The sequence below is a fragment of the Dipodomys spectabilis genome, unplaced genomic scaffold (genome assembly GCF_019054845.1).
Source record: "Dipodomys spectabilis isolate Male_0828 unplaced genomic scaffold, ASM1905484v1 ptg000094l, whole genome shotgun sequence".
Classification (NCBI taxonomy): Eukaryota; Metazoa; Chordata; class Mammalia; order Rodentia; family Heteromyidae; genus Dipodomys; species Dipodomys spectabilis.
In genome coordinates this window covers 11601150-11626357 of record NW_024870771.1, presented here as the reverse complement: position 1 = coordinate 11626357, position 25208 = coordinate 11601150, and the positions used below count along the sequence as shown (strand labels likewise).

At 39.0% G+C, this 25208-nt stretch overlaps 1 protein-coding gene across 3 annotated transcripts in view; it reads left to right on the top strand.

The window, feature by feature from the left end:
* The window catches only part of Cntnap5 (contactin associated protein family member 5), a 907059-nt gene that overhangs the window by 406013 nt on the left and 475838 nt on the right, over window positions 1-25208 (top strand). For all 3 annotated transcript variants that reach the window (XM_042685183.1, XM_042685182.1, XM_042685181.1), the window contains exon 4: window positions 8750-8897. In XM_042685183.1, coding sequence (XP_042541117.1) covers window positions 8750-8897 — 148 coding nt within the window. The remainder of the gene's footprint in view (window positions 1-8749; window positions 8898-25208) is intronic.

Below are 25208 nucleotides of genomic sequence, written 5' to 3'. Positions count from 1 at the left end.
ATGAGAAGGCCAGGAAACAGAATTCAACGTTTTATTTTAGTCTCCTAAAATCTGTTGTAGAATCTCTCTCTGCCACCAGTAGTGGTTAGTGCCTTAAATACACATTCTAAATGTTCTTTGCTCTAAGTGCCTGTCAGACATCCATTTCTTCACGTTTCCTGGAAGAGCAGTTTGGAACACTGAAACTTGAGTGGGCTTATCAATTTTAGTTTTAACACTGTGGTTTGCATGTTAATTACCCTTTGCCTTATTTAATGTATCTTATCAAATAAAAGAAAATGCATTTTTAATCAGCTCTGGGCTTCTAGTCCCTTAGCTTCAGTTGGTACTCTTTTTCTGGGGAGGGGGGGCATCCTTTTGAATGTCATTTTAAAAAGTTAAGTATAATTGGCAAATGCTTTGCCTGGGACTTGAGGTATTAATAGGTCACTGTTTCAGAATACACTCTTGCACAAAGGTATTTTCACAAGAACAAAACGTCCTTTAGGTCTCTCTCTCTCTCTCTCTCTCTCTCTCTCTCTCTGTCTTTCTCTTTCTCTTTCTCTCTCTGTCTCTCTCTGTCAGTCTTTCTCTCTCTCTTTCTCTTGCTCTCTCACGTTCTCTTTCACCCGCTATCTCCTGATTGCATTTGTAAACCCTACCAAGTGATTCAGAGACCTTACTAATATACTTTTGTTCATTCATTGGCAAGCCTCTAATAACATTAAAATTAATATTAGGATGCTCTTTTTAGTATATATTTTTATTGTAAAGACACTGTGAAGAGGAATTATAGTTACATGAGTAAAGTAATGTGTACATTTTCTCTTGAGCATTGTCACACCATTTTTTCTTTTTCCCCTACCATACCTTCCCTCCCAACCTCCCCAATTCCTCCCCCTGAAGTTGTAAAGTTCTCTTTCAACACACTGTCTTGTACATCTCACTGTTACAGTGGGTCAACCTGTATCCTTATTTCAGCCTTTTGTTATTTGCCTTCCCCTCCCCAAATTAGAAAAATGTATATACAAGACTCAGGTACTGGAATCAAATACAGTGAAAGCAGGGGTTATACCATGGGGGAAGAACATACGAAAGAAACAAAAGAAATCACATAGTATATTATAAGTACTTTAAAAACAACAACAACAAAGCAAAAATCTCTTGTGTCCCTATCCTTGGGGTTCATTTCACTTAGCACTATCTTAGTTTTTCCAGCACCATTTATTGAAGAAGCTGTCTTTGTTCCATTCTATTTTTTTTATCTCCCTTATTGAAGATGAGGTGGCTACAGGTCTGTGAGTTCATTTCTGGGTCGTCAATTCTATTCCATTGGTCCTCAGGTCTGTTCTTGTGCCAGTACCAAGCTGTTTTGATTACTATGTCTTTGGAGTAGAGTTTGTAATTTGGTATTGATATTCCCTCAGCACTGTTCTTTTTGCTAAGGATTGTTTTTGCTGTTTGGGGTCTTTTATTGTTCCATATGAATTTCTATATTGCTTTTTTTATTTCATTGAAGAGTGAGGTTGGGACATTAATAGGTATTGCATTGAATTTGTAGATAGCGTTTGGCAGTATTGCCATTTTCATGATGTTAATCCTCCCAATCCAGGAGCATGCAAAGATTTTCCACTTCCCTAGCTCTTCCTTTGTCAGGTTTTTAAGCTTTTCATCACAGTGGTCCTTCACTTCTTTTGTTAACTCCTAGGTAATTTATTTTTTGTGGGACTATTACAAAAGGAGTTGCTTTCCTGATTTCAGCTGTACTCTTCTTGTTGTTGGCATACAGAAAAGCCATTGATTTGTGAGGGTTAATTTTATATCCTGCTACTTTGCCAAAGATTTGAATCAGCTCGAGTAACTTGGGAGTAGTGCCATGGGATTCTTTAAATACAAGATCATGTCATCTGCACAAAGGGAGAGTTTTACTTCTTCTTTCCCTACTTGGATCCCCTTTATGTTTACATCTTGTCTTATTGCTGTAGCTAGGCATTCTCATACTAAAGTGAAGAGAAGTGGAGAGAGAGGACATCTTCATTTCTGAATTTAGAGGAAATGACTTTAGTTTTTTGCCATTAAGGATAATGTTGGCTGTAGGTTTGTCATACACAGCCTGATTTTGAAATGACTACAGATTTGGTTTAGGCAAACAAAATATTTGTTGATACTCCTTTAAGAGATTCAGGGGGCTTTGTGTTCTAGTCATTGTGGTTTCAAAAACTACACTCCTGCACTTAATGTCCAAGGCTTAGTGTTTCCAGGCAAGAAGTATAGGACCCAACTTTGATGCACATGTTTGTTTAATTCTTGTGTGTCATTCCACCTGCTCAGTTATGTATAAACTCTTCCATAGGTTTCTTCTCTGTTTTAATATGTGTGTCAAATGGTCTGAGGATCTCATTTGGAAGTCAACTGGGCAGAACAATCCTGGATAATTTTAGCTCCAATTTACCTCCCAAAAAAGCAAGAAGTGGTGTTTGGCTTAAGTGGTAGAGTGCTAGCCTTGAGAAAAACAACAGCAACAACAACAAAAAACCTCAGGGACAGCACGTAGGTCCTGAATTTACCACAGAACCAGCACAAACACACACACACACACACACACACACACACACACACACACACACACACACACACACACACACACACACACACACACCCCTCATTACTGCTGAGGGATTAGAGTCCCGGTGCACTGAAAATAAAGTACAAAAATCCACTAGGTCCACCAAGATTGGGCCAAAATTTATTCTCTTTGCTTTCACTCTCCTGCTTCTCTTAAAACAGACCCTCAGGCATTGTAATGTGTTCAGCAGATCCCCAGATTTGAAATAGACTGAGGATTTTCAGTATTTTATGTTAAGGTCATTGAAAGAAAACTTGATTATTGTAGTTGTTATTTCAGGTTTCAGTTAGTCAAGTCAGCATCTTCCTGTTGGTGTCTGGATGCTTATAATAATCATCCCAGTCATTGAATCCAACAAGGCACTCTGGTGGCTAACACTAACAAACCCTACCAACTCTACATTGCTAACCCCCATTTCATTTCTGGTCCCCATTTCAGCCTCATGTTCATGTTCAGTCCATTGCCTGCCTAATAATAGGGAAGAGCATCAGTGCCTTTATTACCACCACAGCTCTTCCATTCATGAACCAGCATGGTATTTAATGTCCAGGACTTAGTATTGCCAGTGAAGGAGCATAGGACCCGACTCTGATGCAAATGTTTGTTTACTTCTTGTGCATCATTCCACCTGCTCAGTTATGTATAAACTGTTCCTGTGGTACCCCTTCCATGTGTTTCTTCTCTGCTTTAATATCATGTCATATGATAGAACATCCTCTGTGGGGCATATGGAAGAATGAGACTCTCTCAAAAAGCAAGATTCCAGTATGTCTGTGACAATTACAAAGAATGTTGCTTCTCACATTTTTTAATTCTTTAATTTTCTGAAAAGAAAGCTAAATTGCGCTGTGATCCTGCATAGACTTGAAAAACAATGGATTACTGGCTGAGGGTATATTTGGTAATAGAAAGTTTGGTTAGTTTGCATAAGGCCCTAGATTCCATCTCTAGCACAAGAGAATGAAATGAGAGAAGGGGGAGAGGAAGGAAAGAAGGAAGGAAGGAAGGAAGGAAGGAAGGAAGGAAGGAAGGAAGGAAGAGAGGGAGGGAGGAAGGGAGGGAGGGAGGGAGGGAAGGAGGGAGGAAAGAGAACAAAGAAAAGAGGAAAGTGATGAGCTACTTTGTTAAGTAATGATATTTATCTCATTGAACAAGTATAAGAATGGAGCGATGCCATTCTTTCTGATGGAAGCATAGAATTCCATTGTATTTATATACCACATTTTCTTGATCCATTCATCCACTGAGAATCATCTGGGTTAATTCCATGTCTTGGCTACATAAGGAAATGGAAAGACTTGGAAAAAATCATATTAAACGAAATAAGCCAAACCCAAAGAAACATAGACTGCCTGTTTTCCCTCTTATGTAATAATTAGTGTATGTCTAGGATATTACTAGCAGAGGATCACAATAGCTCAATAGCTATGTATATATAACCTTATAAACTGATGCTAATCAAAAATTACAAGACTTAGAAACAAGAAATAACTCTGTGCAGTTATTTCTTTTTTTCTTTTCTTTGTCCTTTGGTTTACTCTGTGCTGTCAATTTTTTTTTTTAATTTCAGTACCCTTCGTATGGCATATAAGTTTCTATGATTTAGGGGTGGGAGGGAGAATCACAGAAATAGCAAGGCAAAGGACAAAGGGTGAACCAATTCAACAGTGATACTCACAAGACACTATGTTGGAAATGAACTCTACAACTTGGGGTGGAGGAGAGTGGGGGGAGAGATAATGGGAGTAAATGAGAGAGGGAGTAAAAATGTTCTATAAGAATTGTACTCAATACTTATGTAATGTAACCCCTCTGTAAGTCACCTTTACAATGAAGATAACATAAATAAAAATAAAATGATATATAGATAAAAATAAACTGCATAAGACTTTTTCATGAATTGATTGTGAAATGGTTTTGTGGAATGTGGAAAAAGAAAAAGCCTTCTGAGAAACAGCAGATATAATATTGTTCAGATCTAGAATTTGAAAAGATCTACCCTGAGTTTCCACTGGGTTGATAATGTGTTCATTGCTTGGGCTCTGAGTCACAGATCTCCAATGTGGACAGGGTATAACTTATTATCTGACTATGCATTTGTAAGATGCATGGCTATTCGGAGAGGTGAGGGTGTGTGTGTGTGTGTGTGTGTGTGTGTGGTGTGTGTGTGTGTGCGTGTATGTGTATAATGAGAGGAGAGAGGAAAGAGAAAGTGAGAGAGAAAGAGAGAGTATGAGAAAGATACAGAGAGGAAGGGAAGAAAGAAAGAGATTATATTATCAGTTCTTCAGTAAGCAAGGGTCTAAATCCTTCATGAACAAGGGCACTAATCACCTAATATAAAAGCATTTTATCCTAATATAAGTGGAAAGTAGCAAGTGGCCAGTGTGGAAAATATCTTTTCCACAGCTACAATGGTAGTTATTACAATCGTTCAATTGCAGAAAACTGATTGCATTTACAGGTGGGGTATGTATTGAGAGTGAAGTAAAAGGCTTCCCCAGACTTTGATCAGAATCTCTATAATCTAGTTTCAGTGTGATAGAGTTGGTAAAGGACTAGTTTTGCTTTGTTTAGTGTTTGGTGACTTTAGAATGCTAGCTCCAGGAAGGCCTTGGGACCACGCATTGTAAACTTTGACTTTCAAAACTGCATAATATGGATCTTCTTAGACCTGAGCTCTGGAAACTGTGAAGTTGGCCATGACATAGCTCTGGGACCAGAGGCTTTATGACTGTGAGCCTGCAATCAACTGCTGAGTAATTTGCTGGCCCGATGGCCATGTCAGGCCAGAAGATGGACTCCTTGAATGACATCCAGAGCATATCACACATGAATTAAGCAATAAAGTCTAGCAAAGTATCTACAGTTATATAGTTATACAGTCAGATGCTAAGTATTGTCTGTCTACATAGGATACAGAACTCAGGCAGAGCCTCAGTCATTCCTGGCCTCCAGATGTCTGAGGGATGGGGTGTACAAATATCATCAGTAGCAAATTCAGGATACTTCTTTCATTCATCAGTGTTAACTGTACATGCCAGGTGGGACTTCTCTACATATTCTAAAAGAAAGATATATTATGATGCATAATGAAGCAAGCACTTTTGTAAGGTAGCTGATATTCTATATGGAAGTTGTGATATAAGAGCTTGAACAGAGTCTCATTATTGTGATTCCAGCCTTATAGGAGCAGAGTAGAAGGATGAGGATCTAGGACAGCCAGAGGGAAAAATAATCATGAGACTTCCTGAAAAAAATAACACTAAAAAATAGGCTGGGGGCATTTTTTTAATTTAATTTAATTTATTTATTTTTATTGTGAAAATACCATACAATCACATGGGCAAGATAATGAGTACATTTCTTATCAAGCATTGTTGCCTTCTCCTTTGTTTCTCTTTTCCATCCCTTCCTATTACCCCTCTCCCCCTGCACCCCGGCCCGACAAAGTTATAAAGTTCGTTATTCAACATTACGTCTTGTACATCTCATTGTTGCAATGGGTCACCTGTATCCCTATTTAAACTATTTTTTTTTCCCTTCCCCTCCACAAATTATACCAACATCAAATACAGTGAAAGCAGGGGTTATACCGTGGCGGAGGGACATACAAAGCAACAAAGAAGTCATCTTATAAATATGTTAGAAACAATTGCTTGAAAACAAAAATATTTGAATACTTATCTTGGGGTTCATTTCACCTAACATCAACTTATTTGACCTTTTCTGCTTCTCTCAGACATATACTAGTTATTGCAAATAAGGGAAACCATGGGATTTATGTTTCTTTGGGCCTAGCTTACTTCACTTAATATAATTTTTTCCAAGTCTTTCAGAAGGGAACCTTACTGCATTGTTGGTGTGAGTGTAAACTTGTTCAACCACTTTGGAAAGTAATATGGAGGTTCCTCAAAAGACTCCACATAGAGCTCCCCTATGACCCAGCAATCCCACTTTTGGGCATTTACCCAAATGATCACAAACAAGACCACACTAAAGCTACCAGCACGACTGTGTTTATTGCAGCATTATTTACCATAGCTAAGATATTGAACCAACCCAGATGCCCCTCAGTAGATGAATGGATCAAGAAAATGTGGTATATATACACAATGGAATTCTATGCCTCCATCAGAAAGAATGATTATTGCTCCATTGTTAGGAAATGTTAAGACTTGAAAATGGAAAGACTTGAGGGCATTGTTTAAGTTGTAGAGTGCCTCCTTCTTGAGAGTGAGGCCTACTCAAAGTACTGCCTGCCTATCTATCTATCTATCTATCTATCTATCTATCTATCTATCTATCTATCTATCCTCTATCTTCAATCTATCTTCTATCAAACTGTGTGTCTATTTGTCTATCTATCAAACTGTAAGATAAGATCAGGATGCTTTGAAAAGTTATAAGGATGGTCAATGGTGATGGATTAACAATATTGTGACTGTGCTTAGTGACAGGAGTTTTATACTTTAAAACTGTCAAAATGGGGCTGAGCACTGGTAGCTCACACTGATAGTCCTAGATATTCAGGAGGCTGAGAGCTGAAATTGAGGTTTGTAAACAGACAAATATAAAGGAATATCATCTTCAATTTGCCAGCAAAAAGCTAGAATGGAACTTAGCTCATAGGTAGAGTGTTAGCTGTGAGGAAAAAAAAAAGAACACATTAAAAAGCTAACAGTTTGAAGCCTGGTACAGGCATAAAATCAAACCGACAAACAACATGGTCAAAATGGTAAATTTCATAATTTTACATTTTATCCCCTTTAAAGAAAAGATGACTCGGGGCTGGGAAGGTGGCTCAGTGGTAGAGCGCTTGCCTTGCATGCCTGAAGCCTGGGTTCGATTCCTCAGCACCACATAAGCAAAAAGAGAAAAGCCAGAAGTGGTGCTGTGGCCCAAGTGGTAGAGCACTAGCCTTGAGCTGAAGAGCTGAAGAACAGCGCCCAGGCCCAGAGTTCAGGCCCCGTGACCGGACCGGAAAAAAAAAGAAAAGAAAAGAAAAGAAAAGATGATGACTTAATAAAATATTTAAAACAAAAGACAAGGTGAAATATCTTCATATTCTATTTGCAGAAAAATAATTTTATACTCCTTGATTTTAAAAGTGAGGACACATAGGGAATAAGTAGTTCCTGTGCTGTTTTTTCCTACCATTTAAAGATCAAAACAAATGTGAAATGAACTACCCATAAATCTCAAATGTGAGATCTTCTTCTAGTAAGCATTAGCAATAGGACAGGTGAGTAGGACTGTAGCAAGAAGAAGAGATTAGGAATAGAATAACTTGACATTGAAATTTAGACCATTTACCAACTAGGTACGGATATTTGCTCCTTCTTCTTTTCTATCTCTAGATTTCAATTTTTGTTTTATCTGTAAATGGTGATAATGGTAATGGAAAGTGCTTAGCAGAGTGACTAAGCTTCAAATAATGATAACAATTACTTCAGTAAAGCCTTTCCTTCTGAGAGGAGGTTGTCAGTTATCTTGCAGGTCACGGTGATTATGAACATCAGGCATGTTTGAACTGCATTTGCGTTATTAACTTTGTAAAGCTTTTATATGGCCCATCTTACTTCTTGCTAGAATTGCTTTATTCATAAGAGATGAGGAGAGGAGCTTTTTAAAGAATAAATGTTTCAGCAGAGGAGAATTCCAGTGGTGTAACTCCTCTGAGGAACTAATGTACAGTTTCACAAAATAAATACCATGAATGAAGAGGAATGAAGTTAAGAAAAGGGGAGTAGACAAATGGAGAGAGGAAGGGTAGGTGAATATAATCATAATGGAAATGGAACTAAGCAACTTGAAGAAATGGTTGGGACTGAGAGACATAGGAGAGAATGATAAAAGAGGTAATGTTGATCAAGATGCATTATACTTACAAATTGACATGCTGAATTTAAACGTCTTTCTATAAGCATAATTTTATATATTTCTATAAGATAATTTTAAAAAAAACACGATATTTACACATAAGCATGTCCCATGATAAAGGATTGTTCACTCATAGCTCATCAGTGTCAGAGAAATTGAAGGTGTTTTTCCAAGAGGCTTGACAGAGGAACTTGGCAGCGGAAAATATAGTTGATGTCCTCTGTTATCTCAGAACTCATTGGGTCATTCTTTCTCTTCTAGACCTTTGCTGGAAACATGAATGCTGACAGTGTGGTGCACCATAAGCTACTTCACTCTGTGAGAGCCCGCTTTATCCGCTTTGTGCCCTTGGAGTGGAATCCCAGTGGGAAGATTGGCATGAGGGTGGAGGTCTATGGATGCTCCTACAGTAAGTACCTACTTGTACTCAGGTGCAACACCACCATGTGTGATACTCCCCACATATCACCAGTTTTTCTTCTTTTATATTGAGAATGACAATGATGACATTACAGAGTTCTTTCAAGGCTTGACAGAACTTATAGATACCTATTCAAAAATGACCACTTTCTACCAAGAAATAGAAAAGGCAAGCCTTCTATTTGAGCTGAATGAATTTAGAAGCTATAATCTTATGAAGGTTCAAAGAAGAGAGCTCTTTGAGTTTCAGCCACCATTTGTCATTTGCAATCAAAGAAATAGGCAAGCTCAGTTTTTTTTTCCCACAGAATGGAGATTTCCCTGAGGAAGAAGCAACTCCACCCTGGATAGCAGCTTTAGCTTCCATCACAGATTCTAATCTGTTCTTCCTAGTAGTCCACCTGTGCGGTTCACACTTGTATTAACAGCCCCAGAATTGCATGACCATTTCCTTGCAATGAATGTTCTAGCTCATATATGCACAAAACACTGTTCCATTATGTAAATGCAGAATGCTGTGCACAAATTATTTCAGTCAATATGTACCAGGGACCTTCACATAGCCAAATACCTGTCATGGTAATTGGTTCACATAACTATTTTGCTTTATCTTTGCCAAACAGTCCGTCTTTCTCACAGATGTTATTTACTAACTCTGTCCTTTCTCAGACATTAGTTACAGGACCTCTGGTATTTTCTGGCTTCCTGAATTGGTGATATTCCCTAAATTTACATATCACATACTGGCTTATCCACCTCTACCTGTGTATCTCCCAGCCTGACCTCTAGAAAAATTGTCTACTTGATATCTTCACTCAAAAATATAATATCTCAAATTTAATATAGAAAAATGAAATACTGCAATTAATTATAGCCTAAGGTCTGTCTCAAAGTCACTTACCCCCTGTCTGTGTGAGCGTAGTCCTAGATAGAGCCATGTTACCCGCCCACCTCTAGTCATAGCACATATCTACAGTATATCTTCCTCTTCATTTCTCCAAAGTATATTCTGAATCCAAGTGTTTCTTTCACTTTGTAAGGCAAAGCTTCTGTCCATGCTCAACTTTAATACCCCAGTAGCTCCTACTTGGAGTTTCTCAGTGTCCTACTTGGAGACTCAGTGTCTCAAGTTCATGCTGCACTCATCCAACAAAGTGACCTCTACAAAGACACATCACACCATCACCTGCTTGATTCATTCAAAACTCAAACTTCTCAAGGAAATATTCCCATGGAAGTTTCCTTGCCTATTTATTCAACTTCTTTTTGCTCCTTGCTAGCTGTTTTGGCCATTTTCTTGTCTTTAAAACATGCCACAACTTTACTACCTCAGGATCTTGGCATTGTCTGTTCCCAAGGCACTGAAGAGTCTTTCTTAGACTAATATTGTCAACTCCTGTCAAGATGATTGTCAAGGGGCTGGGAAGGTGGCTCAGTGGTAGAGCGCTTGCCTTGCATGCCTGAGGCCCTGGGTTCCATTCCTCAGCACCACATAAGCAGAAAGAAAAAAAGCCACAATGAGAAGTACAAGGTGTTATGTTGAAAATGAACTTTACAACTTTGGTGGGGGGCGTGGGGGGGGGGCGGGAAGGATTGGGTGGGTGGGGAGGGGGGGGGGGCGCGGATGGGAAGGGATGGGAAGGGGAAACAAAGGAGGAGGCTACAATGATTGATAAGAAATGTACTCATTATCTTGCCCATGTAATTGTAACCCCTCTGTTCAGTATTTTCACAATAAAAAATAAATAAAAATTAAAAAAAAAAAAAGAAAAAAAAAGCCAGAAGTGGTGCTGTGGCTCAAGTGGTAGAGTGCTAGCCCTGAGCTGAAGAGCGGAGGGACAGTGTCCAGGCCCAGAGTTCAGGCCCCACAACCAGACTCCCCTCACCCAACAAAAAATGATGATTGTCAATTATAATGTCACCTTTTCAAAGTAGTCCTGACTTACCCTTTAATGTCAACAGCCCTGGGTCCTATACATCTATTATCACCCTATAGTCATATTGTATGAGTTTATTTATTTAATAGTACCTACCACAAATCACAATCTGAATTGTTTGTTTTTATTTAATCATTTGCTCCATGGATTCCCAAGTAATGTAAGCCAAATAATATGAGATGAAGCACTTTATCTCTTAAGTGCAGCTCTTCAATATAGATTTTTAAATGCTGAATGGATATTTTATCCCAGCCTCCTAGGCTCAGCCTAGACAGCCAGGTTCTTGTGCAATTATTTGTTGTTAAATTGTGGTGACTTGGGGTGGGGCGGCTGTGGTGGTTCATTTCCTGAGACTTGAACTCAGGGCTCAAGTGCTGTCCCTCACTTTTTGTGTTTAAGGCCAGTGCTCTAATACTTGAGCCACAGCTCTACTTCTGACTTTTTTGGTAGTTAATTGGAGATAAGAATCTCTCAGACATTCCTGTCCAGGCTGGTTTCAAACATGATCCTCAGATATCTCAGCCTCTGGATAGCTAGAATTATAGGCATGAGCTGCTGACACCTGGCTGTTAATATTTCTTTTTATATAGTTACTTCCATTTCATAAATCTTTTCTACAAACTTCTATTTGTTTTTTAAAATATTTTTTATTGTAAAGACACTGTACAGAGGAGGTACAGTTACATGAGTAAGGTGATGAGTACATTTCCTATAGAGCATTGTTACCCTCTTCTTTGTTTTCTCCTAAAATCCCTTCCCTCCCCACTTCCTCAACTCCTTCCTGCCCCCTAAAGTTGTAAAGTTCATTTTCAACATACTATCTTGTACATCTCATTGTTACAATAGTTCAACCTGTATCCTTATTTCAGGTTTTGCTATTTCCCTTCCCTCCCCAAATTAGAAAAATGTATATACAAGATGCAGGGCACTGGAATCAAATACAGTGAAAACAGGGATTATACCATGGGGAAGAAAATACAAAAGAAACAAAAAAAATCACATTGAACATTAAAAGTACATTAAAAACAGATAAAACCTCTTGTGTCCCTATCTTGGGGTTCATATGGCTTATCATCATCTTATATGATCATAGGTACATAGCTTTAGATATTTTCTGTGGATGGTGAAAATTCAGTAAGATCAGAGCTCTATAATTTCATAAGGTACAAGTCTTCATCAATTTGGAAATATCATCATATCCATTCATTCTCTCATTTATTCACTCAGGTAGAGACATTTATTTGGCACTTAATATATCAAGCCTCTTGTAAGGCACTGGGGATGTAAACAAAAGCAAGACCTTTTGCTGGACTTTTACAATCTTGCATTTGTACTTCAAAGCATTTTTCATGGTTGAATGTCATCTGTTAATTGTGTGATTACCCTTCTGATGTTTGCCTCCCCTGCCTTGTCTCTTAGCTTCACAAGGGCCATAACTGTGTCTTCCAGGTATTCCTAGCTGAGCATGGTGTGAAGACAAGATATATGTAATATGTACTTGTTAAATAGTTGAAACTGCTGAGTCAATAATGGGGTAACAAAGATTTAATAAATCCATGCAATAAGGGATGGTAGGTACCTGATAGAATGTATAATACAGGGGAAAGAGGCAAAGGGAGAAAGCTATTGTCCTGATACTAGAACAAATCAGATGACATTATTCCCACAATCATAATTTGAAGTCACTTTCTTGCATGAAGAAAGCCATGGAAGCAGGAGAGCTAGCACACAGAGAAACAGGAGGACAAATGCATGATTGCATTATGTATGTCCACAAGAAGTGACAAGGAGAAAGCATCAGATGGAGATACTTGCCTTGCTCTTGTGTCTGTGTCTGCATTCAGCAGCTTACAACAGTATTGCCTAGCCTGAAAGAAGAAAGTGACTGACAGCAGGAGCAAGCTCTCACTCAAATCTAGTCAGTCTTGGACTTCAGTTCTCTCTTAATAAATCTTCTATCTGAGTTGGGAAAGCATTTCCTTGTGGAAGAAGACCAAGTTGACTGAAAATTTATGAGTTTTATGGTCTTTTAGTTATTGGCCACAGTAAAATCTAGATGGAGCCTTGCAATATATATTGTTGTAGTTTATTTTGTTTCATGGTCTTTCCTTTTCATTCTCCAAACCTGGCTTTAAAATCCCTTTTCTTTTGATTTCTTTTGCAAGCCTCAGTCACTGGACCATAGCCTTCATGTCTCCATCCTCCAGCTATGTTTGTCTTTTTCTTTCCTCACCTTGACCTCAGTAACATGCTCTGATAGTGTCTCTGCTTTTAGACCTTTCTGAAAAGAGCACACATGTCTTATCCATTCAAGAACCCTGGAACGCTTTTAGAAAAGACTGTGCTTCTCAATCATGTTTGTATTACCACCCCTAAGTCTACCAACTTTACCTACAATGGCTACAATGTATTACATCCTTGTCAAAAATCCGCCTGTAATCAAGGGCAATACAATGATGGGAGACCATCAGGAGAATTTAGGTTTTGAGGGATCAGGAGACCTGAATTGATTGCTGCTCTCAGATCTGAGGACCCCATTAATGATGGGTTTTATTGAGGTTATTCCAGGGGGAGAAGACTGAAGGTATGTACAAACCAGGGTTATAACATTAGCCATAGGTTGCATACAAGGGATAACTGACTTTCTTGTCTTAGGAAGACTGGGGAAAGCAATGAACATTCCAACATTCACACACACTCTTCCTCTTAACCATACTTGGGGCAGCCATTTAAGCCTCTGTATTGCCTAGACTTCTCCATCTTTTCAGGACCCCAGCTCTCAGCGTTCTGGGAGCTTTACTGAGAAATTGGAATGCCAATCTCTCAGCACCTCTAGAACTCACAGCTTCAATTTGGCACAGGGCTCATCATACATCCTCATAAATCTTTCATCGACTTTCATATTCAACATCTCAGGGAAGACCACTACATACATACACTGAAGTAAGACTCATTCTTGCAATCACCCTTCTTTCTTTCTTCCCACAGCAAATCTGTCAGCAAGTCCTGTGACTATTATTCCTCAAATCATTGCAACTTTATGCATGGCTTTTCATCTCTCAGAACCCAGCCCAGAGTGGTTACATCTTCCGCTACGTGGATTTAAACTCTGCAATTCCCTTTTCCCTCAACCCTTCTTTCAGTCCCTTGTCACTGCTGTAGTGAGCAAGATCATCATAAAATGCAGAGTTGAGCTCTTGCCCATAGAAAACCTTTCAATAATTTTTGGCTACACGTTGCAAAAGCCTATGCATGCAACATAGACCCTCTTAGGTGACTATTTCACGGCCTTACCCTTAACAATGCTATCTATCCATACTTAGTTCCCATTGGCCATCTGTGTGATCAAGCACCTAAAGTGCTCCTTCCCTCTCAAGCCCTCTTACAGAACTCCGTAAGTCTAGAAATAGATCCTTCATTCTGTGGCTTCATTAGTTTTGTATTGTTTTTCCTTAGGTGGGTGGGTATTGTAGTTTGAACTCAGGACCTTGTGCTTGCTAGGGCTGTCTTCTACACTTGAGCTACTCCCTCAATGTTTTCTTTTTGCTTTAGTTTAATTTTAGTATCCCCTTCATTTTACCAAGAGCAGATCTCAGATCAGCATTTTGCCTCAATACCTAATCTGCCTTGACTTTCATGTTAATTATTCAGAGTGGTGTCATTCACTTTCCAATTTACATAAGGTAAGTCTCGATTTTTAAACATTTTTCTGCCTTGAAATCATATACATGTTTCCACAGACTTGACCACCACATACACATATTTGACCTTTCTACATTTGCCTACCTACCACATACCTACTTATGAACCAATCATCCACCTTCTACATATCATACATAGTATTACCATTACATCTACCAGGTTATAAACTTCATTGTACTAAAGACCAATACCTACTTAGATACCCGGAATTCTGGAGTGATTAGGGCCCATTTTGGTCAATGGTAGAGGGAAGAATATCTCCAATGTCAGACAACCTCTGAGGCAGGATGAACTGAGTGCTGTACCAGTACTGTTCCCAGGCTCTCTGCTATGACCTACACAATCAAGAGCTGACATCTGAAAATATTTAGTTACATCACATGAAAATTTCTTTCTAGAGAAGACAAAACAGTATATTCAATCATCTGATACATAGATTCATTTTTGATCCACAAATTCACAACTAGCAACCTATAATATAGAGACACAACTCATAAGTTTTAGGGGGAAATTTCACTTATCACCCAGACTAAGGACTCCTATAACTCCTCTATACCTCACCTGAATTTTCAAACTGAACTCTGCATAAGAATCACAAAGGAGGAGGCTACAATGCTTGATAAGAAATGTACTCATTATCTTGCCCATGTATTTGTAACCCCTCTGTACAGTATTTTCACAATTAAAAAAAAAAGAATCATCTGTGGATAAAATTTCAAACTATCTACTCTGCAATCCCACTAAATCACAATATCTAGGTAGCTTCACCCACCCACCATAGCTCGTGTTATTTCTAAATAGTTCAGATGAGAAGAAAGAATTTAAATTTCACACTTTGCCTTTTGTAACTGTTACAGTTTCTTTTTATTCTGTACTGTCATTTTCATGCCAGTAATTGTAAATCATAAGGATTTTCAATGAAATATGAGAACTTTAAAAGGCTGCTTAGAGTAATGTTAAACACATGAACTCTGGACTCAAGCCACTAGAGATGGCAAGCTCTCTTTACCCTCAACCAGGTGTGTAATCTTTTTTTTTTCACACATCTCTCCTAACCCATCCCTCCAGGTATGTAATCTTGAGCAGTCTTGCATACTCTATAATAAAGGAGGTGATAATAGTGCTAGCTTTATGCCTGAAATTTCTTGAAATAGTGTTTGGCATAACGAAACATTCTAAATTGTTGCTTCATTCAATATTTAGGCTACATTTTTTCCCATTTCCCCTTCTTTTTATTTTTTAAACCACATCTCTTCCATATATCCAAGGAAGGAGGAGAGGTGAGGTTTTTTTTGTTTTGTTTTGTTTATTTGGTTGCTCATGGGGCTTGAACTCTGAGACTGGACATTGTCCTTCAGCTCTCCAGCTCAAGGCTAGCACTCTACCACTTGAGCCACACACAGCACTACTTCCGGCTTTTTCTGTTTATGTGTGCTGAAGAATCAACCCAGGGCCTCATGCATGTGAAGCAAGCACTCTACCACTGAGCCACCTTCCCAGTCCCGTTGTTTTGCTTTTTTGGTTGGTTGTGGAGCTTGAACTCAGGGCCAAGGTGCTGTTCCTGAGCTCTTTGCTCAAGACTAGCATTCTACTACTCTGAGCCACAGTGAAACTTCCAGTTTTCTGGTGGTTAATTGGAGATAACACTCTCAAGGGGACTTTCAGCCTAAGCTAGCTTCAAACTATCACCCTCTGATATCAGCTTCTGAGTAGCTAGGATTACAGGTACGAACCAATGGCACCTGGCTTAGGAAATGAATTTAACTTTTAATTTCATTTTATTGTAAAGGTGATATACAGAGGGGTTATAATTACATATGTAATGTAATGAATACACTTTTTTAATTTTATTAAGATGCTGCACAGAGGGGTTGCAGTTACATGAGTAAGGCAATGAGTACATTACTAATCAATCATTGTTACCCCTTCCCTTCCTTGTTGTTGTCCGACTATCCCTTCCTCCCCCATCTCCCTCTCTTCTCCCCAAACCCCACCCCTGCTGCCCCAAGTTGTGAAGTTCTTTCCAATATACTGTCCTGTGGGTATTCTTGTTGCAATGGGTAATCCTGTGTCCTTGTTTCAGAGCTTGTTATTCCTTTTCTTCTCCCCAGATTAGATATTTGTATATACAAGATTCAGGGTATCAAATTGAGTACAGTGACAAAAGGGGATATGCCATAGGGGGGAAAAACATACAAAGGAAACAAGAACAACAAGAAAACATAAAAATCACATGGTACATTTAAAACAATAACAATAAAGATACCACTCCATTTATTAGGAAATGGAAAAACTTGGAAAAAATCATATTAAGTGAAGTTAACCCAATTCCAAGAAATTTAGGTCCCATGGTTTCCCTTATTTGCAATAATTAGTCTACATATAGGATAATCTTATCAGATGAGCTGGAAAGCTCAAAATTATGATCAAATCACTATATAAGATGATAAGGCCCTTGTCTGCAGTATAGCTAGTAAAGATCTCCCAATCTGTGGCTTTCTATTGATCTTGCTAGCTATGTCCTTTGCCATGCAAAACCTCTGGTGTTTAATGCAATCTCATTTATAAAACCTTCCTTTGATTTATCTAGGAAGTTTATCTAGGAAGTTTCAACCTGTGCCAAGGAGCCCTATTACTTCCTGTAACATTTCTTTGATGCATTTGGAGTTGATTCTGGTGATATATGAGCAGCTAACTTCAGTTTGTGTGTGTGTGTGTGTGTGTGTGTGTGTGTGTGTGTTTACATTTTTATAGCCAGTTCTGCTAGCATCATTTGTTGAAGAGGCTTTCTTCTCTCTGATAATTTTGGCTCCCTTATTAAAGGTTAGGTGGCCATAGGTCTGTAGTATCATGTCTGGTCTTCAATTCTATTTCACTGGTGGTCAGGCTGGTTCATGTGCCAGTACAAAGCTGTTTTTATAATAGATTTTAACATTTGGTATTGATATTCCTCCAGCACTGCTTTACCTGCTAAGAATGGTTTTTGCTATTTGGGTTCTTCTTTTAGTCTATATGAATTTTTAGATTGTTTCTTCTATTTTATTGAAGAATGTTGTGATATTGATGGGTATTGCATTGAATTTGTGAATACCTTTGGAAAGAATTGCCATTTTTGTGATGTTACTCTTTTCAATCAAGGAGCATGGGAAGTTTATCCACTTAGGAAGTGAGTTTTTTAACAAACTAAACTTTGAAGGGTTTTGACACCGTCAATCTATCCAAAGAGTTTAGGCTACATTTAGTTTTCTTGGTGGATTCTATTAAAATTTCTTTATATATGGGAAGATAATTAAAAAAATTATTAATTCTAAACACAAAGTTGCAATGCCTATCTGCTTGCCTATCTGCCTCTGATCATATAAAATAATATTGAAATGAATCCAGGACATGGAAAGGAAAAAAATAATTCTAATCAATCAATATAATGTCAGACTTTCTGGTCTCATTAAGACTTACAGCCATCACTTTGTAACTCAAGTTACCTCCCTTCTACATTAAACTTTGCATCTATTTGGTTAATCACTTCCAAGTGGTATCATCCAGAATTCATTACTTTCAGACTTCAGGTTATAGTCTCCTACTCCAAATGACTTCTCCTGTCATCTCTTCATCAACTGCCCTCTTTTGTTGTTGTTCTAATCTCCTGGGGGCATGTGTCATATATGTAGAGGCTGCCAAATTGGAAATTTCAGCTGTGTTGTGCTGAGATTTGTGTGGTGCTGAGAAGAAGGTCAGATGGTTCTTTTATAACTCTGCCTAGCACTTACAAGTATACACTTATAAGGATACAGGTGGACCTGTTGCAACAATGAGAAGTACAAGTTGTCATGTCAAAAATGAACTTTACAACTTGGGGGGGAGGATTGGGTGGGGGGGAGGAAGGATGGGAAGGAATGGGAAGGGGAAACAAAGGAGGAGGCTACAATGCTTGATAAGAAATGTACTCACTATCTTGCCCATGTAATTGTAAACCCTCTGTACAGTATTTTCACAATAAAAAAAAATTCTCATACTTAGCTGGGAGCCAGTAGCTTATGGCTGAATCCTAACTACTCAGGAGGCTGAGATCTGAGAACTGAGGTTTGAAGCAAGCCTGGGCAGAAAAGTCCTCGTAAGACTCTTTATCTCCAACTAACCATTACCAGAAAGCTAGACGATTCACTGTGGCTCAAAGTAGTAGCATGCTAGCCTTGAGCAAAACAGCTCAGTGACAGCACATAGGCCTGTAGTTCAAGCCCAGGACTGGCAAAAAAGAAAAAAAAAGAAAAAGAAATCCTGGCACTTTAGAGTTAGGAAATCCTTCAAGAACCATTCATTGTAATTACAATTCTTTCACTCTGGAGATGAGAAAAGCCCAGAAATGTCCTCAAACTAGGTCAATGATGGAATATGCCTCTTTTCTCGCTCTTAGTTCCTGCAGAAATGATTCAGTCTTTTCTATAAAGATATAAATGTATCTATTTGACTATAGACATAATAAAAACAGGATGCTTTTGTATTTTAAATCAATGACTTCTTTGTGATGTTTCTGAATCACTGAAGATCTGAAAGTTCCTACAAGCGCAAATATGCATGATTCAGTAGTCCCTCTCTGCTAGCTTTGGGAATACCAAAATAAATAAGACAAACTCTGCTTTTTAGGAATGACTGGATTTTCAGAAGCCATGAGAAGGAGGCAAAGGCATGCTTGGAAATATGGAAGTTGAGGGAATTAAGTTTTTGGTAGGTAAAGCTGGTAAAGAGAAGGAAAATTACAGCTACCTGTTGTTCCTGATTAGTTAATGCTCTGTTACCTTGTGTGTGATTTAACCTAATCGTTAGATCAAATCCTTTAGGTGCAGCGAGCTTCCATACAAATGTCAAGGCCTTGTTTTTGACCATTTGTTTTACCTTTTCTCCCTGGTAAGTGATCACTATAGTAATTTATGTAACAGCACTAGCTGTAACACTATATTCCTTTAGATTGCTCTCATCTCCACTCATACACAGAGTGCCTCATATAACCAAATAGAAAACCTTATCAATTTTTTTGTACAAACACATACCAAGAAGTATCAATGGAAAACTATCTTCTTTAATTCTGACAGTATGATTTATATAACTATCACTGAAAAGAAAATCACCATTCCTATAGTAACTGCATGCTGTGTTTGAAGGTCATTGAAGATGGAATGATTATGTTACACTGTTTCACGAAGGTTGACTCCTCACTAACAACCTTTGCCTTGGTTGTTCCTATCCTTCTGATAACCAGGATGTAATAGTTGTGAAGTACTGTTCTAGAATGAGAACGTTTGATAACTTGCCTTACTTTCATTGAGTGATCATTTCCTTCTCACTTGCTGTCTACTGCATCTTTCATGTAGGATGGCCATATGTCTTACAGATTGCTCAGCGATGTCCTATTCCATGTTCCTTGGACCCACTTAGTTATTTATAACCCCTGTTTCACTCCCACAGGGTTTTGTCTGCCTAATAAGTTATAGGAACCATAGCCATATTTCCTGTTATTGCATTCTGCTCTGCAAAGCAACTCAGTCATGTAGGCATTGCCATGTTTGAGTGTCTGGATAAAATGGCCTGTGTCTTTATCATCTTTGTTTCTGAGAGCACAAATGAACATCAAAATGAACATCAAATACTCCTAATACCTGTCAATGACTTAGATGTTAATTTATTAAAGGATATCTATTTATGAATGTTTTCTAAAATTAATGTATTATTTTCTGTGTAACCTTTGTAGCTTGTGAATAGTAAAATGGCACTACAGACATTAAGTGTGCCCATAGATATTAATGCAGTAACATAATCAAAACCCTAGATTTTGGAAGAATAAAATTTGACTCTCAGAGCTAAAAGGCATGTCTGGTAATTAGGGCTGAAATTCACTTATGTTTTTGTGTTTGTTTTTTTGTTTTTTTATTTGTCGGTAGTGGGCCTGAACTCTGGGCCTGGGCGCTGTCCCTCAGTGATTCAGCTCAAGGCTAGCGCTCTACCACTTGAGCCACAGTGCCACTTCTGGCTTTGTTCTACTTATATGGTGCTGAGGAATCCGACCCAAGGCTTCATGTATGCTAGGCAAGCGCTCTACCACTGAGCCACCTTCCCAGCCCTGATTTTTCATTTTTGTACTTTGTTTTTATGATGTCTTGAGACTCATTCTGTTTTAGATCTGCCCATCAGACATAAAAATGCCAGAAATTTTGTGGGGAGACCTGAACTTAGAATTTGCCACAGTTCACATTAGAAACTTACACCATAGACACTTTGGTGTTTTGCAGATTGCTAGTCAAAGCCCTTGTGTCGTCATGCAGTTTGAATAATAATCATTCTGCTTTTTTTTTTTTTGTGGGTCACAGGGCTTGAACTCTGGGCCTGGGCGCTGTCCTGTACTCTTCAGCTCAAGGCTATCGCTCTACCACTTGAGCCACAGCACCACTTCCAGTTTTCTGGTGATTTATCAGAGATAAGAGTTTCACAGACTTTCGTGCCCGGGCTGGCTTTGAAGCTCAATCCTCAGATCTCAGCCTCTTGAGTAACTAGGATTACAGGGTGAGACACTGGCGCCTGGCTAATCATTCTTTTCTTATAGAATGTATCTTGAAAAAAAGTTTGCAAATGTAATTGTAAATTGGATCTTGATTACTGTGAGCAAGGGAGGGGTACTAATTGTCTCTGGATAGATGCTGATTGTCTCCTTTCCAAATGGATCTTTGACTGCACGGCTGTAAAAACCTACACTCTTTTTCAGGCCCACAGAGGAGCCTCATTCAGCTCACTTGGGGATTTTAGCTTGGAATCTTTTATTCAGTAGAGTCCTTTTTTAGCTGGCTTGTTGACAAGTTACCACCATCCATCAAAAATGTCAGAATCTGCCTTCAGAACTCCATCTTTCTGAGAAAACAAGCCATGACAGCTGGGTCAGCAATTATGGACCCAATAGCAAATCATCAAGCACTGGCATTTCTCAGCTCCTTGGGGAGAAGGGGTAACATGTGCCAGATTTATCCTCACATGAAAGAAGAGGATGCTGAGCTGAAGAACCTGCCTCTATTGGGGGACTCTTGAGTCTGTGATTGGCCGGCCGATCCTTCATATTCTAAAGAAATCTGCCAATGTATCATCATTGTAACAAACCACAAATTGAATTGAATTGAGTTTGCAATAATGAGATCCTAAAAATCAATTTTGAGACAGTGGAAGAGGTTATCTACTCTAGGAAGTAAATAGCTAACAGCTGTGTTCTGGGTCACTGGCAATGTGGATAGAATAATGAACTCTGAAAACCCTGAGGAGTTGTCATCAGGTCTTAAAAAATACACATGACCCACATTAGGATTTGGCTACCTTGGTAATAGATAATGAAACTTGGATCATACCACTGAGGAAGGTAGGATGGGTATTCAGAACTAGAACATGAGCTGACTGTACAAGGAATCGGGATACCTTTCTAAAAAAATCAAATACAGTAAAAAATGAAGATTCTAAAAAAAAATCAGAACAGACACTGCAATTTTACAACTCTTGAATGCACTAAGCACTACACACTTAACCACAAAACTACATTGAAACTTTACAATTTCATGTTGAATTGGAGAAGACCCTGACTCTCTTTCTAATATGGGAACCACAGTTTCCCATAGACTCTGGAATACTAGTCTTTTTTTGGTTGGGGGGGGGGGAGCGGGGGGGGGGGGAGGAGGTGGCGAAGTTCTGGTCATGGGGCCTGAACTCTAGGCCTGGGCTCTGTCCCTCAGCTCTTCAGCTCAAGGTTAGTGCTCTACTGCTTGAGCCACAGTGCCACTTCCGGCTTTTTCCTTTTTGCTTATGTGGTGCTGAGGAATGGAACCCAGGGACTCAAGCATGCAAGGCAAGCGCTCTACCACTGAGCCACCTTCCCAGCCCCAGGAATGCTAGTCTTTAGCATAGAGCAACTTTGACCTCCACTGAATCAGGATCATCCAGGGGACTCCTTAGTACACAGATTGCAGGTTCCATGCACCTGACTTTCTGTGTACACAGTCTGATGAAGTCCTAGATCTTTTACTTCTGACAGCATCCTTACTTAGGTCAACATTGTTGGTCAGGGAGTTGTTACTGGAGCCACTGCTGTAACCAGACTTCTTCCTGACATACCCAGGATCTGACCAGGTCCCTTCTCCTCTCCTTGCTTTGAACATGTGGCTTCTCACTACTAGCAGCAATCTTTCCCCTCTTCCCACCTACCTGCCTCTGCTCATCACTAAAGACTCAGAAGAAGCACTACTTCACTGGGGACACCTGGAGACCTCTTCTGGACCACCTGATCCCACAGTGGTCATCTCTGTGAAAGTTATCCCTGTCTCCCATCTATACTACGCATATGAAGTGTTGAAGGGGTCAACAAACACCTAAATCAAGAATGTGTGAGTGAAGTAAGACCACAATACCCAACTAGAATTGGAGAGTTGAACTCAGTAGACCTGGTAGCGCTGACAGGGCATCACAAGTGCATCCACAGAACAGTCTCAGACAATTGTGTGGTTTATTCAGGTCTCCCAGAAAGAGCCACTGCTCTGAACTAGTTGTTGTGTATGAACAGGAGCAAATATAAAAGAGTAGAGACCCAGGGAAATTTATCTCTTAATGTTCCCTTTTCCTGATTTTGACATCCCTTTCCTTACACACACACACACACACACACACACATACACGCACGCATACACGCGCGCGTGCACACACACACACACACACACACACACACACACACACACAGATACACAGACCTTGAAATGCAAGCTTTGTACACAATTCAGAAGACCTTTATGTTGCCTGCAATCCTTAAGACAATCTTCCATTCTTTAGTGAGGAAAACTGTGGTTTCAGTGTCAAGCAGCTCATTAGCTTGTGGATGCCTCTAAGCAAGTTACAGGGTCTTTTCCCCTTCTTCAAAGGAGAAAAATCTTGACTGCTCAGAACCTTAAATGAAGTAAATGCAGTAATATGTGCTAATTAGTGTCTTTAACCCCTAGAAAAAGTTTATTTAATCCAAGGGATGGAATCTCTATACATATTTTAGAGGAACTATCAGAAACAATATGGAAGATTCATTATTTCTCTTTGTTATTTTCTCTGTGGTATATGCACTACATTCTGAGATGATTATATACTTCTCCATAGGCCATTAAGACCTTGTTTTTACTGCTGGTAGACCTTCTAACACCATTTCTCTTTAATTTTGGTGTTACTGGAATTCTGAACTCAGGATGCTTTGCTTTTGAGGCAATCCTTCTATCACTTGGCCATGTCAACAGCACACTTTGTTTCCATTGTTTATAACTTTCCCCCACTCTGGACAGGAGCTTGATCCCCTATTTATGCTTCCATTGTAGGTAGGCATAATGTGCCCAGATATTTTTTTATCAATAGAAATAAGATCTGAAGGGCTGAGAAGGTGGCTCAGTGGTAGAACACTTGTCTTGCATGCATGAGGCCCTGGGTTCGATTCCTCAGCACCACATAAGCAAAAAGAAAAAAGCCCTAAGTGGCGCTGTAGTTCAAGTGGTAGAGTGCTAGCCTTGAGATGAAGAGCTGAGGGACAGCGCCCAGGCCCAGAGTTCAGGCCCCACGACCGGACTCCCCCCCCCCAAAAAAAAGAAATAAGATCTGAAACTTTTTCCCTACACTGATCTCAAACATGACTCTCCCAATCTCATCCTGCTGAATAATTTGGTAAGAGTTGTAACACCCAGATCCAGAACACTTTCTTTTCCTTTCTCTTTTTGTGTTTTAAAAAAGAACCAATCAAGATAAGATAATTAAAAATTGTGATGTTCATAAGCATATTTGTCTAAAAATTAGACCAAATCAGATGATCAGGATACAGGGGCTACAATTGTATAATTTGGAAAAATAAGAATATGTTGTTAACATAAGATATGGGTTTTTATAATTAAAATGTTTCCATCTTAAAAAATTATTTTATCAATGTGAAACTGGGAATGCTAAATATTTTTTCAGGCTTCTGGAGGAGTTATTAAGTATTTACTTGGGGAAATATTTAATCCTTCTTAAAACTTCTCTTTAACTTTTGTTTCTCCATCTGTGAAATGACTGATATTTTCATGTGTGACTTAATTAATATTGAAAATGTCCAGGGTTTTTGGCTGGGCTCTCTTGCATATAGAAATAATTTCTCAGTAAGTTCATAGAGCAAGCTTCTGCTCTCCAGCCTGGCTAAGTTGTGTTCACTGAAAGGCATTTCTCTTTGCTGTACAGCAATGCTACAAGTCCCATATCTCAAGTGACTGAGCAAAACTTGTGGAATGACATAACCCTCTGAACGTGGGTGAGAAGCCAGCATCCACAGATGGGCCAACAACTTGAAAGACAGAAGTTAGGTCAGGTCTGCTGTTACATAGGCCCTTCAGTGCTTCATAGGTGTTGAGCATTTTTATAACCTGAGTCCAGTGCTGGGATCTAAATAAAGGCAGAAATGTCTATCAATCTTTTGCCCTCATGAAATACACTGTCATGCTAGAGATCTAGACAAACAAGGAACACAAGGAGATCATTCTAATGGAATGCTATGAAGGGAATGGCAGTATACTTTGAAGGAAAGTAGAGGGAGACCTCTAGGAGAAAAGGCAAGGAATCTTACTGAAAAGCTGAGCACTAGGGTA